The following is a 15,582-nucleotide window of genomic DNA, read 5'->3' on the forward strand; positions in this document are numbered from 1 at the left end:
GGTTTAGAGATTATGGGTCAAATGCAGGCAAATAGGACTAGCCCAGTAGGCCAACTTGGACAAGGTGGGTTAAAGGGTCTCTTTCCGAGCACTATGACTTGATGATTCTAAGTCAAATTGTTTTTATTACCATATGCATAAATATAGTAAGGTTCCGGTACAATGAAAATCTTGCTTGCTGAAACATCACAAGCACAGAGAATCAGACAACAAATTATACATAAATTACACATCAATCCTTCAAGACTTGCGTGTAAGACATAATTAGAAAGCAAGTCCATGGGAGATCCATTGTTTTCCATTTCTGGGGTTGGATTAGGGCTGTGCAGGTCAGTTTAAGAACTTGGTGGTTGTAGGAAAGTAGCTGCTCCTGATCCTGGCGCTGTGAGACTTCAGGCTTCTGTATCTCCTGCCCGACAGCAGCAGTGAGAAGAGGCATGGCCTGGAAGATGGAGATAGATCCTTGATGGCAGATGGTGCCTTCTGGAGGCAACAGCTCATTACGATGCTTTCAATGATGGGGAGGGCGTGGATGACTAAAGAATCAAGTGTGCATGAGAAGGGGAGCTCACGGAGATGTGAGAGGACAAATGGATTAGTGTAGATGATTGTTTTGTGGTTGGCATGGACATGTGGGCTGAAGGGCCTGTTTCCATGCTCTGTGATTCTGCAACAACATACTTTTTGGTGGCATAGTCTCCAGCCGCTTTCAGAACTTTTAACAATTGGACCTTTCAAAGCATGAAGCATCGGGCATAATTTGCATGCTCTGTTGGTTCCATAAGCTAACTGCAGCCAGGATCCTAGAACATGTTAAGGTTCCCCAAATGCACATTTAAAGACCCTCTTGGCTGTTTTGGGCATGGTTGCAAACCGTCTGTTTCAAGTCCTCTTTGAAAATTGATTCAGGTGGGAAATAATGCTCTTACTAAACATTCCTCTGCAGGTGTAGGAGAAAAACTCCTACCTGAAGGTATCGAAGGTAGACACACAAGATGCTGGAGTAACTCAGCGGGCCAGGCAGCATCTCGAGATGCATCTCCCGAGATGCTGCCTGACCCGCTGAGTTACTCCAGCATTTTGTGTCTACCATTCCCCTGCAGGTATTTAGTTGAGAAACTAGTTGCTATCATTTCCTCTCAGCCTTCTAATCATTGATGCACATTATTCAGGCCATATAGGTAAGGTCGAAGAACCACAATATTATACCACGGGAGGAGACCATTCAACCCATCAGGTCTTTGCTAGCTTTCAGTAGATTAATCTTGTCAGTCCCATTCACCCACTCTTTTTCAATCATTGATTCTGTTTGCAACACCTTTAAAGACAGCAAGTTTCAGATCATGACTGGCCTTGGCTCAAAAAATTCTTCATATCAGTATCTGACAGAAAAACTGAGATGGTATAAGTGATAATACTGCCGTTTGAAATGGAGTCTAGTGAACCCAATCATGTTTTTGGACTGATGTTTCCCTACCTTTCCTGCATTAGAACAGTTTTAAACACAGTTACTTGACACAACTAGATTTTGTTATTGCATGCATTATTGGGTTCAGTTTTCCTTCTTTCTTTGTTTTAGAGCTGGCTATTTACCACAGAGTATTCCTCTGAAGATTATCAAATACCTTTACAAGGAGAAAGAGTTTCTTCCTTGGCAAGCTGCAAGTAACGTACTGCTTTATCTGGACCGGCTGGTGGATCGGAACAAGGAGTACAGCATTTTTAAAGTAAGTGTTTAAATTTTAAGATTCATTTATTCAATAGGAAAATAATCACAATGTAGTTGGTAATAATTGGGTAACAGTATGTCTTTGGTCACTGGTGCTGGAATAAAAGCTCTCTATTTGATTCCATGCTGACAATTAATTCCATTGAAGTCAGGGGGTTCAGATCAGTCAGTTTGTTACGTTTAATTTAGAGATACAGTGTGGAACAGGCCCTTCAGCCCACTGAGTCTGTGCCGACCAGCTATCCCCACACACTTACACTATCCTACACACACTAGGGACAATTTGCAATGTTGCCAAGCCAATTAGTCTACAAACCTGTACATCTTTGGAGTGTGAGAGGAAACCGGAGATCCCGGAGAAAAACTATGCACAGGGAGAACGTACAAACTCCATACAGACAGTACCCATAGTCAGGATCAAACCCTGGTCTCTGATTCTGTAAAGCAGCAGCTCTACCACTGTGCCACTGTGGTTTAAGTTTAGGTTTGTTATGTCACAAGTTCCGAGTAGAGTGAAAAGCTTTGTTTTGCATGCTACCCAAACAGATTAGATATATTATACATCAAATACATTCAAGTCAAACTCAAGTACAATAGATAGAGCAAAGGGGAAGATACAGTGTGCAGAATATAGTTCTCAGCATTGTTAGCACATCAGTTCCATAGACCAGTGCTTCTTAAATTATTTCAGTGGCTTTCACCCTTGAGTCTTTATCACAAAATTTCATTCACCCTCAACAAAATGTTCTTATGTTTTTTGGTAATTTTCATCTTATTCTCCCTTGTGTATAATTTTATATATAATTTATTTTGTCACATGAGCAAAAAACATAAATAAACTCATTTCTTATGTGTTTATTTTATTCAACTTTTTGAACATCCTAAAAACATGTAAAGAAACCTAGGAGTGAAAAAAAAAGTTTAATTACCACTGGAGTTGGAAAATCATTCTATTAGAATGATAAAACACTATTCCAACGTCGAAACACTGGGCTTTAACCCCATCCTACCCTTTCGGGCTTTGATTACTTGGAAAAGTAATCTTTTCTAGGAAAACTAGCTCAAAAACCCATGGAGTATGTGATTTAATATATTAGTATCCAACTAATATAACTTTCTATAACTCTCCCTGGCGAAAGCTCACAATACCACCAAATATCAACTTGCTATATTTTGTATACTTCTCTCCAGAAGCTGGCTCTTCCAAATCCTGATATATTTTAAATATTGTGCATGTGTACTGACATGTATTTGTCACATGCATGTTCAAAACATCATCACAACATTGTCTGTTGCTCAGTTCCGAATATCTGACATCTTCCCATCCTCCCAACTAGGAGTGACAAGAAAATTAAGAACAGAAAAATTATCTGAATTTTTCTAGTTTACATAAAGTAAAGTTAGTAAACAACTGTCTTAGAACTTAGAATTAGATTCTTAGAAACAATGTTTTCTTTGTGTGTATGTTTACCACAAATAAATGACAAGCAGTATACTTCTACACTTATCATCAATGACTAGGATGTTCCTGCACTCCTGTGACAAGCTTCTCAAACCGCGGTTCAATTTCCTTCTCCAAAGCAACCCGCATTACCAAATCAACATACTGAAATGGATTGCGTTTTGTGGATTTCAGTTCTACCAAGTCGAAAATCCTTGTTCCGACAGGAAAGTTGTTGTCCTTATTACTGGTGGTTGAAGGTCCTTCAAGGCAATTGATTTGTATTCAGGGAAAGCAAGCCATCCAACCCAATAGTCTCCATAGTAGGAGTACGTCTCAAAAGATGATTTTTGAGTGAGGTCATAGACAGCAACTTGCAGATGGTCAAAAATGATGTCCTTCAGTGTTTTCTCCAGATCAGGTTGCTTTTCTTCCCACTCACACTCTTTGAGGAAGCTTTCCAAATGTGGGAAATTGGAGAAATTGCCTTTATGAATGTTAATATGCCACATGGTGATCTTCATTTTCATGGCTTCTATTTCCCCAAGGACATTGAAGATGTCACCTCCTTTACCTTGAAGTGACAAGTTGAGCCGATTCAAATGTTCAAAAATAGAAGTCACTAGACCAAGTGGACCCGTTGGGCCCAAACCTCTCCTGCATTGGTGCAGCACCCACTCCTCCCCCCTCCCCTCTCCCCCCTCCCCTCTCCCCCCCTCCCCTCACCCCCCTCCCCCTCTCTCCCTCCCTCCGACTGGCAAGCAAAAGAGATAATGCTCGACAATTTTTTCCAAGCTTTGATCCGGAAAACGACAATACACAATGAGTTGTGCGTCGTTTTTAATGTCCGTAGTTTCATCAAACTGCAGAGCGAGAAATGGTGCTTCCAACACTTTCGCCAACAGCTGATGCTTCAGATCTTCAGCAATCAGAGTAGATCGAAGTTTCATTGTGTCACTGGACAAAGGAATTTGCACTACTTTATCCACTGCTTGCTTTCCATCATGTAGTAGATTGGCAACAATTTTCAAACACGGTTTGGCAACTTTCTCAGCCTCTGTGTATGGCTTTTTTTCTTTCATGAGCACATGTGCTATTTGAAGAGAGGCAAGAAGAAGAGGTTTTTCAGTCGCAGTGTCATTCTTTACCATCGACTGGAAGAAACACTGCTGCTTCCACAAATACACACGAGTGTTTTTGAAAAACTGTCTGGACTTGTTTTGATGATTGCTATGCTTTATTCTTAAATGAGTCTGTAATTTTGAAGGAGCCAGGCACTGGTTGTTACATTTTACACTGCAAAACATGCACTGAGTTGAGGGAGTAGGGCTTGTTAGTTCACCTTGGGGAAGGGAAAAGCCATACTTGATATATTCTTCTTTCTACTTTGAGGAGAGGGGACATTGGCCAGGTATTTTCTCTTGAGATTAAGTTTTTCCTTGCCCGTATCATTAACAGAGTCATCATCTGTAACATACGAAGCTGCATTTTTAAGTTTGTTATCCTCGGTTTCGTTGTCACGCTTGTCTCCTGAACACACCTCCTCTTGAGTCCTGTTCGTTTCACTTTCTTTCAGAAATGAACTACTTCCTCCTGCACACTCTTCCTCTAGAGCTGGTTTCTTTATGTACCTCAACAAAGACATAGTGTCTTAATCTGCAAATCAAACTCACAAAATACTGAAGTCGCTAGAATAGAAAATGCAGAATAAATATCACTACAAGAAAATGGCACAATCTAACTTTAGATTGCCTAAAAACGGTGTTCAAATCTCCTTGATACGGCGAGAATCCATGTTGCCTGATGCAAATAAGTGCTGGTAGATTGAAGTACAGTAAATATATATAGAATTCTAGTTCGAGCAGAAAAGTAGCTAAATTGGCAACACGAAGTAAAGTTACAGTTCAACAGTTGCCTACGGCGATCCTTCAGTGTTGCCATTTATAAATTTATGATCCACTAGTTCGTCTGGTCTTCCCTAAAAGGTTATATTACAGTAAATTTCGGGAATATCTTGCTACTTTGAAATTAGAAAACCATAGGTAGAGAGAAAAAACATATCAAATTTCCAGCTCCACTGTTATTAAAACCAATAAGAGCTTCCTAACCACTTTGTATAAGAAAATAACTGCAGATGCTGGTACAAATCGAAGGTATTTATTCACAAAATGCTGGAGTAACTCAGCAGGTCAGGCAGCATCTCAGGAGAGAAGGAATGGGTGATGTTTCGGGTCGAGACCCTTCTTCAGACTGATGTCAGGGGGGCGGGACAAAGGAAGGATATAGGTGGAGACAGGAAGATAGAGGGAGATAGGGGAAGAGAGGGACAGAGGAACTATCTAAAGTTGGATAACCACTTTAATGGCAATGCCTTTTTTAAGTATAGAAAAGAAATATATAAATATCTGAATAAATTAAGTCATTCACCCTTCATTCACCCCTCTAGTTTCATTCACCCCTCTAGTTTCATTCACCCCCAAAATAATTTCATTCACCCCCAAAATAATTTCATTCACCCTTGGGTGAACCATTCACCAGTTTAAGAAGCACTGCCATAGACCAACAGTCTTCTAGCATTTCCTTAGTGATCAGGGATGAAATTTTACCTCTCACAGTCTCGTTAGCAAGTACTAATATATGATCTACAAAGTGGTATGTGCTGATTAAAATTTGGACTACACAATGAATTAACTAACGGATGAAAATTAACTTGAAACCATACATATGACAATTTTTATACGGGTTTTATTGCGATATGGAAAACATAACCACAGTTAGCAATTAAAGCTGTTTATCATGATATAACTAGAAAATCTTAAGTAAAGGTCAGATGTTAGGGAGAAATTAGATTTGAGCAGTCAGTTCTACTATGAAAAGTTTCCAATGGTACTCTTTGGACTTTAGAGACTTTAGACACGGCCTGTATCTATATCAGCCCTTCGGCCCACTCAGTCCGCGCCAACCCGCGATTATCCCGTCCATTAACACCAACTTACACTCTAGGGACATTTTACAATTTTTACCAAAACCAATTAACCTACAAACCTGGGCGTTTTTGGAGTGTGGGAGGAAACCAGAGCACCCGGAGAAAACCCACGCAGTCACAGACTCCATGGTCACAGACAGCACCTGTAGTCAGGATCGAACCTGGGTTTCTGGCACTCTAAGGCAGCAGCTCTACCGCTGTGCCACCATTGAATTCCAGATTGATAGCTTCGTCGGTTTGTAGTCTGAGGAATAGCAGTTATCAAATGTGATAAAATAAATACGAAACAACAGCATATTCGTAGCTTAATACATTACTAACACCATGTTATGGAATTGGATTGATAAAAGTTACCACCTTCTCTTCCTTTTTCTCTCCCTATAGCAATATGTTGTGCAGCAAGTTGCATCAATGTACCTCACCCTGGGATGGCCAGAAGATGCAGCAAACAGTTCTGTTGTTCAAGCATCATATCAGACTGAGTTAAAAATCATTTACCTTTGTCACGCATTAGAAACTGTTTATAAATAGATGCATGGGTACAAATTCATCCTCTGTTGTACAAACTAGTCACATTCCATTGAAAGGAACTGAATTTCTGAACTGGAGATCAAGTTGCTTAAGTCACCACATGTTGTATAGAAACATAGAAAAACAGGTGCAGGAGTAGGCCATTCGGCCCTTTGAGCCAGCACTACCATTCAATATGATCATGGCTGATCATCTAAAATCAGTACCCCATTCCGGCTTTTTCACCATATCCCTTGAATCCTTTAGCCCAAAGAACTAAATCTAACTCTCTCTTGAAAACATCAATAAAAAATATATTTAACAGATGATGAGTTTCTAGCCCGTTAGCTTTTTAACAGTTTTGCAATGGGTGTGAACTTATGGTGTCAATTCAATACTGATACAGCGGTCAATCATTCTTCAGTGCTGTTGATGGCAAACTATTCATCAGAGTCACCGTTGAATTATCACTGTTCAACATCTGAGGACTATTAGTGGTTGAGTTGGAAAAGTGAAGTTAAATTACATGATTTATATTTGATGTGTTGGATGTTTGTTACTGATCACAGAACATAGAACATGGGTGAGTACAGCACAGTATGTCTTCGGAGTGTGGGAGGAAACCAGAGATGCCGGAGAAAACTCACGCAGGTCACAGGGGGAACGTATAAACTCCATACAGACAGCACCCGTAGTCAGTATCAAACCCGGGTTCCTGTCGCTCTAAGGCAGTGACTCTACCGCTGCGCCACCGTGCCGCCCTACATGTACTGTACAATTCCACCCACCTCATGGAATATCAAAAGTGGGCAGTTGATATCCAAATGCTGATTTGGACTGTTAACCAAAGGCAAATTTCCACCACTGAAGATTTGGGAGTCTTTATGTGCTACCTGATTGAATTAAACCAGAGGACAGCTTACTTTATTAACTTCCAGCAGCTTCTGCACTGTGGGGGAATAACAATTCCGCAGAAGTGGCACTAGTTTTTGCTTTTGCACATCTTGTACCATTGAATGTGTAATATAAAGCGATTCATTATGGGAAATATGCCTTTCTGCATCAGTGTGCAACTTGTGGAAAGGGAGTAAATAAGATGGATGATACCATCATATAGTTTTAAGCAGATTACTGATTTGGTAAGGTGATGACAGCCAGCACTTGCAATAATAACATTGTTTGAATGTGGTTGTCAGCAGACGTTGCCATCTCCATGGGAAAATCAGTTCTCCCATATATGAAACGTCGAGATCTGTTTGTAACGTGAGATTCAGGTGTCATTTGGCATCACCTTTCAAAGCATCAGTGCTTTGCATCGGGTAGAAATCATTTTCACTCACTGTTTTCTTTTCAAACAGGGAAATGCGTCGAAAAGTTCTTATCTTGTCTTGTAAATTTGGAATTGTCCACTGCCATAGGAAGGCTACACTACTTCTTTCAAAATGGATGGAAACTGGTCAAAACAGGTATATCTATATACTAAAACTCTCGTTTGTTTGTTCCTGAACTACAGCCAAAACGGTACACGATAGCGCGACAATTATAGACTCACCTTACTCACCGTTGTCCCTTTGGTGCTAACGGAAGAAGTTTCATTGAAACCGGTGTTATATTTTTAAAGTTATTCACATTTTAAAATTTAAATCTATCTCCTAGGGAGGGAGGGAGGGGGTGGAGGGGTGGAGCGAGGGAGGGGGGAGGAGGGAGGATAAGGGGGGTTGAGGGAGGGGAGGGGGAGGGGGGATGGAGGAGGGGAGGAGGGGAGGACGGCAGAGGGGGGAGGGGAAGGTGGAGGAAGGGGGAGGAGGGAGGGAGGGGAGGGGGTGGGGGAGGGGAGAGGGGAGGGGGGGGGGGGAGGAGAGGGTGCTGCACCAATGCAGGAGAGGTTTGGGCCCAACAGGTCCACTTGGTCTAGTATGTTTTAAAGATAAGATTAGAATTATGCAGGAAGGATTTTCACTCCTCAGGTGTCCAATATGTTATGTCTGGAAACTATAAGTAGTGGCTCAGTGAATGTGAGGCAACAGATGTTCTCTTGTAAGCTTCATCAGAAAAATAACCTCTAGGGCTAAAAATTCTAACATGCAATTGAAGTATGCTACATACGTGAATGTTATCTATGTACACCCATTCCTTCTCTCCAGAGATGCTGACTGACCTGCTGAGTTACTCCAGCATTTTGTGATACACTGTACATTGATATGTTTCAGAATACCACCAAATGTTCGAGACATTGTTTACTGCACTGGGATTTCACTCATGGATGACAATGTGTGGGAATTCATATGGAGCAAATACCAATCTTCTACTGTTGTTCTGGAGAGGAAAATCCTACTGGAGTCCTTGGCGTGCAGCAAAAATCCCCTTTTGTTGAGCAGGTTAATTAGTTATTAAAGTTCATCATAGTGAAAAGTCCTTTATTTCGTTCACGAAATGACATTATTTAATATAATAATAATAATAATATAATATTCATTTATTGTCATTGCAACGAGTACAACGAAATTAAAAAATAGCCAATCCTGACGGTGCGTACAAACATATATGCAATAAATGCAAAAACAAATAAATACATAAATACAATTATATTAAGTCGGTTGTAGGTAGGATTTGCCTGATTTGCCTGGTTTGCATGACCAAAATTGACTAACAGACATAACACAGATAACACACCTAAAACGCACCGAAAGGGAGAGCTGTGAGCCATTGTGTCCGTGCGCGCCGCCATCTTGGTGGATATGTGGACTAATATATATATTTTCTCTTCAAGGCTTCTCAACTTATCACTAAGTTCCCAATTGGTACCTGATCAGAATGTCATAGATGTGATTATTCACGTGGCTAAGTATCCAAACGGTCGAGATTTGGCCTGGAAATTTTTCCGGGAAAAATGGGCCATATTTAATTCAAGGTAAACAATTTGGAACTACTCAATGGAATCATTCATTAGTATAAGATAAAATAATTTTGTTTTTGAAATGTCGTCCACATTAAAATTAGATACAAAATATGTTATGCATTACATTTTATAATTTTCACAGGTTTGGAGAAGCTTTGTTTATTATCTCCAGGCTCATCAAAGGTGTGACAGATTTTCTGAGTACAGAAGTTGAATTTAATGAGGTAAATGTTTCAAGCGCACATTATGATTTTCCCTTTATATATGCTTTAAGCTAATACTGTTGAGAAAAAATGATTCCCAGCGGAGAATGCTAACTGTGCCACAATAATTGCAGCTGTATGATCTACTCACAGAGTCACAGTCACACAGTGTGGAAACAGGTCATTCGGCCCAATTTGCCCACACGTACCAACATATCCCATCTACACTAGTCCCACCTGTCTGCGTTTGGCCCATATCCTTCCAAACCTGTCCTATCCATGTACCCATCCCAATGTTGCGATAGTACTTGCCTCAACCACCTCCTCCAGCAGCTTGTTCTACACACCCACCACCCTCTGTGTGAAAAAGTTACCCTATTAAATCTTTTGCCCTTCACCTTATCCTATGTCCTCTGGTTCTCGATTCCCATACTCGGGGCCAGAGGCTCTGTGCAACTGCCCGATCTATACCTCTCATTATTTTGTACACAAGATCAAACTCTTGCTTCTTCCACTTGGCTGGAAGCAGCGCACAATTGCACCACTGTTATGCAGCACGTTTGGTTCCACCATCTTAGAATTAATCTCCATGCACATTGTTTAATAATTTTTTACCAGGTTAAGTCATGTCAGTTCATTTATTGGTAATAAATTAAGTGCATGCTGAGTGTCTTAGAGTAACTAATGCAACAAAAAATGCTGGAGGAGAAATCTCTGAACAAAGAGTGTGAGGTTCAAATTCATTTTGGCAATTTTTAAAGAATGTACAGTGTATCATTCTTTACATTATGAAAGTAAATATTGATGTAACTCAGTGAGAGATCAAGATGCTGCTGTCTTTGGGAATGGTCTGAATGTAAATCTCAGCAAGGGAAGCCGTGGAGTAGTAATGGGAGCTGGAATTGGGATAAGACATAGATGGAAGAATGTTTTTGGTCCACTACAGCAGTATTAGAATTTTTTTAAGAACTTTTGCACTCACTGGGGGATCCTTAGCTGAGCAAGGGAATTATCTTCCCTATTCGCTTCTGCCCATTTTCCTTAACGTTTTGCTCAGACCCTCCACTGTCTTCTCTCCCAGACCATCGCCATGGTTCCTCCTGGGTTACGTTCACCCCAACAGTCTCTGTATTCAGGGGTTTGGCCACTTCCATTTCTATTATCAAAAGCATGAAGTCACCAATTAGCCCACTTACATCTTGTACAAATTTCAAAGATCCTTTTGTAACACCCTGGTTAATTCCTTGATCTCCATCTCACTCTACCTCTCCATAATACTTTCTGTGTAACCACAGGAGGACCTTTTGTTTTTTTCTTCTTCTATGACAATAGACAATAGACAATAGGGGAGGTCATTCGGCCCTTCGAGCCAGCACCACCATTCAATGTGATCATGGCTGATCATTCTCAATCAGTACCCCGTTCCTACCTTCTCCCCATACCCACTGACTCCGCTATCCTTAAGAGCTCTATCTAGCTCTCTCTTGAATGCATTCAGAGAAATGGCCTCCACTGCCTTCTGAGGCAGAGAATTCCACAGATTCACAACTCTGACTGAAAAAGTTTTTCCTCATCTCAGTTCTAAATGGCCTACCCCTTATTCTTAAACTGTGGCCCCTTGTTCTGGACTCCCCCAACATTGGGAACATGTTTCCTGCCTCTAACGTGTCCAACCCTTTAATAATCTTATACGTTTCGATAAGATCTCCTCTCATCCTTCTAAATTCCAGTGTATACAAGCCTAGTTGCTCCAGTCTTTCAACATATGACAGTCCCGCCATTCCGGGAATTAACCTAGTAAACCTACGCTGCACGCCCTCAATAACAAGAATATCCTTCCTCAAATTTGGAGACCAAAACTGCACACAGTACTCCAGGTGCGGTCTCACTAGGGCCCTGTACAACTGCAGAAGGACCTCTTTGCCCCTATACTCAACTCCTCTTGTTATGAAGGCCAACATTCCATTGGCTATTCTCTGCCAACCATCAAAGACACAAAGTGCTGGAGTAACTCAGTGGGTCAGGCAGCATCTCAAGATAACATGGATAAGCGACATTTCGAGTGGGGACCCTTTTTCAGACCATCCCCACCCAAAATGTCACTGATCCATGCTTTCCTGAGATGTTGCCTGATCTGCTGAGCTGCTCTAGCATTTTGTCTTCGTTTGTAAATCAGCATCTGCAGTTCCTTCTTTCTACATCTCCCTGTCAACCATCTATAGACTTAAACACCTCTTCCAGGTTGTATTTACACAGTTTTGTGATGTGGTCTCATCAAGAGGAGAGACCATTACAAATTGGGTGACTACTTCGCAGAGCATGTGTGTACAGTCAACTATTCGTGTGTACACACAGAGCATGTGTGTACAGTCTGCACGTGTGTACAGTCTGCACATGTAACACTGTGCTTCTGGTCATCCATCACGTTACTTATCCAGTCTCGTCCACTCTGACCTCTCAGTCTATGGCTTCCAACGTTGTTGCAATGGGGTGGCACCTCATTTCTAGAACACACACATTACAGTCTCCTGGAACCAACATTGAATTCAGCAACTTTAGATAAATATTTTGCACTTCCCACTTATGCCATCTCCAGATCTTCCTTCTTTCCTCCTGCATTCTTCCTTTTTTGTTCGTCCTTTCCTTTTATTACTCACGGCCATTGAACTGCAACACAAACTCTTGCTCCCTCTTTATGGATGCCACCGGACATGCTGAATGTTTCCAGATTCTCTGTTTTACTTTCAGACTTTCAGTAAATGCAGAATTTTATTTTTATATCATTTGTTGTTTTCAGTATCAAATAGTAGAAGGCTGGTCTACATGCAACCATGTGTCAGGTGGTGACCTGTTGAATAAATATTGATTTCTCTAACTTCAAGTAATCTATGCATTCCCTCTCTCTCCATCTCTCCCCCACCCAAGATGTACCTGTTTCAAAGTTGTCTTGTTGAGTTTCATCGTTCCCACCTAGCAAACAGTTAACAATGGCCCGTTTCCTTTAACATTGTTACTTTTTTTGTATATCTTTCATTCATTTGTTCAATATCTCTCTACATCACCATCTATATCTTTTGTTTCCCTTTCCCTTGAGTCTGAAGAAGGGTCTCGACCCGAAACGTCACCTATTCCTTTTCTCCAGAGATGCTGCCTGACCCGCTGAGTTACTCCAGCATGTTATGTCTATCTTCAGTTAAAACCAGCATCTGCAGTTCCTTCCAACACATCTGTTTAACCACTCTCCTTTCACCAGTCATTAGAAAATAACTGTTCCTGGGAAATATATTTAGTGCTCCTCTTGGTTCTACAAGAAATACAGTACTCTATCGTTAGACTATATTCCACCCTCCAGGAGAATGGTTGTCCCAGGTGGCACGGTGGTGCAGCGGTAGAGTTGCTGCCTTACAGCGAATGCAGCGCCGGAGACTCAGGTTCGATCCTGACTATGGGCGCCGACTGTACGGAGTTTGTACGTTTTCCCCGTGACCTGCGTGGGTGACGTTTCGGGTCGAGACCCTTCTTCAGACTATTTCAGACAAATATTTTAAAGCACAATTACTTTTAAAGCCAATCAGCATTTGGGAAATTTGATGATGTGATCAATTAATGCACCCTATAGGAATACTTAACACCCTTATAATTGGAACCACTACATTCAAATGTCACCTGAACCCACTTTGAAATCCCTGCATAAGCATCAGGTATACAGTTTGTTACTTCAGCCAAGTTGCCCGGTGCTCAACCCACCCCATTCCACACCTGTATACTTTATAGAGCATCTTATTACAGCTGGGTACAGTTCAAACTCACTCCACATGATAAAAACAAAAAGAAAGATAGACTGACGGGGTCTTGTTTATCTGATATGTTGAAAGACATGAAGGTCAATATTTGTCCTGTATTGTAATGTATGTACAACAAACTTTGCTTCTGATGTGTCTGGAATTAAATTTCAGAACGCACATACTTTACTGTATCTGGTTTATAGGCTGTAAAAGGGAGGAGAGGTTTGCAAGCTGGGCTTGTTTAGCATTGCAAGATTTTTCCTATTCCAATTAACTTGCTTCCAAATTTTCAGCTGAAGAGCTTCGTAAAGAACATCAGAAAGGGAGAAGATGCCTCCTTCACACAAGCCATTGAAATAGTGGAATCAAATGTTCGATGGCATGACCAGTTAGAAGACGAGCTGTTCCAGTGGCTCAGGAATTCGCTAAGCAGCTAATTTGTAACATGTCTATATATTTTCGCATGAAGTACTTTGATGCATTTGTACTATCTAAGATTCCTCGACTTTTGTGAGAAGATTGTTACAGATTTTCCACTGATTAATTTTTTCTGCGGATTACGACTTTCCTTATGGTGAGAGAGGATTAAGCAAGGTTGCATTAAAAATTAGTCACGGCTTCATGGGACAGAGAATGTTTTTATGGCTAGTGCATGCTATTATCAGTTAGTAGAGAAATCTATGCATTGAGATGTAATGCTTGCATGGTTGTTTTATCCCCTCTGTATTCAGCATGCTACGTTTCAACATTTTCCATTTTGTGTTCTTGCAATGTTCTTGTACTGAAACATAGTGACATTATGCAAATATTTTAAAGCACAATTACTTTTAAAGACAATCAGCATTTGGGAAATTTGATGATGTGATCAATTAATGCACCCTATAGGAATACTTAACACCCTTATAATTGGAAGTCAAGTCAAACACAGTTTTTAAACACAGACTGTGGTAGAATTTGAGAAGCATTTTATTGAATACAGGCAAAAATAAAAATAAAACTTTAATTTAGCTAATTTCATGTTATTAATATTTAGGATTTTCTAAATGAAAACCTATAGTATATGTATTTTAAACAGAAAACTATGGACTTTTAACTCTAATAAAATTTTGTACAGTAATCTACCTTTCATTGCCGTCTGAATCTTTTTAAACCACAGTTCAATATGATGTTTTAGTTTTCCATGTACTACATGACTAGCTTAAGAATTTCTCCAAGTTCATAATTACTTGTGTGGGATACCACAAAGGTCTATAAAGCACACTGAATAAATATTGGACCATTAAAGCACTTTGACTGAATTAGCTAGCATACTTAGCAGCCATGCCAATATTGTTTACTTACATGTGTCTTCTGGCAGCTGGAGATAATAAGCTGCATTTCATTTATAGCTATTTACATTATTCCAGCTCCACTCGCTGATTTGAATGTGAGAAGATAAAATAATTAAACATCTGCTCGATGATTTAGCATGGAGTGGGAGGCATGTTAGTTTAGTTTGCTTTTTTGCTTAAAGTAATTCTTGAGCCGAAGTAATATATTTCAATTTTTCAATATACTGAACAATCTGTATTTTCCTGTGTTTCATTTATTGATGCACACAATAAATAAATTAACTATTGTAATTCAAAGAAGCGCAGATACTGGAAATTTTAAATAAAAAGCAAATAAGCTGAAAATGTCTAATATTTGTAGATTAAAGAAACAAACTTAAAATTCCTTGTACGTTTCTCACTCTGTAGATGCTGTTCAATACGTCTGCAAATGTCTGCTTTCATTAGATTCCAAGAACCTCAGACTAAAGTCAACTTGAGCTGCTTTCTTCACATAACTCTTCTGCCGTTCGGCAGTCATAGAGTCAAGGAGCATGGAAACAGGCCCAACAGCACAACTTGCCCACGCCGACCAACATGCCCCATCTACGCTAGTCCCACCTGCCTATGTTTGGCCTATATCCTTCCAAACCTATCCTACGCATGTACCTATCTAAATGCTTCTTAAATGTTGTGATAGTCCCAGCCTCACTACCTCC

The 15,582-nt window shown here is 40.3% G+C and overlaps 1 protein-coding gene across 1 annotated transcript in view; it reads left to right on the forward strand.

The window, feature by feature from the left end:
- LOC144603703 (thyrotropin-releasing hormone-degrading ectoenzyme-like) overlaps positions 1-15,206 on the forward strand; it is a 96,337-nt gene extending 81,131 nt beyond the window's left edge. The window contains exons 14-20 of the mRNA XM_078417348.1: positions 1,580-1,727; positions 6,541-6,638; positions 8,025-8,132; positions 8,877-9,044; positions 9,437-9,577; positions 9,708-9,789; positions 13,847-15,206. Coding sequence (XP_078273474.1) covers positions 1,580-1,727; positions 6,541-6,638; positions 8,025-8,132; positions 8,877-9,044; positions 9,437-9,577; positions 9,708-9,789; positions 13,847-13,990 — 889 coding nt within the window. The 3' untranslated portion in view covers positions 13,991-15,206. The remainder of the gene's footprint in view (positions 1-1,579; positions 1,728-6,540; positions 6,639-8,024; positions 8,133-8,876; positions 9,045-9,436; positions 9,578-9,707; positions 9,790-13,846) is intronic.
- The last annotated feature ends 376 nt before the right edge of the window (positions 15,207-15,582 follow it).

Source organism: Rhinoraja longicauda, chromosome 20, assembly GCF_053455715.1.
Source record: "Rhinoraja longicauda isolate Sanriku21f chromosome 20, sRhiLon1.1, whole genome shotgun sequence".
In the NCBI taxonomy this organism is placed as follows: Eukaryota; Metazoa; Chordata; class Chondrichthyes; order Rajiformes; family Arhynchobatidae; genus Rhinoraja; species Rhinoraja longicauda.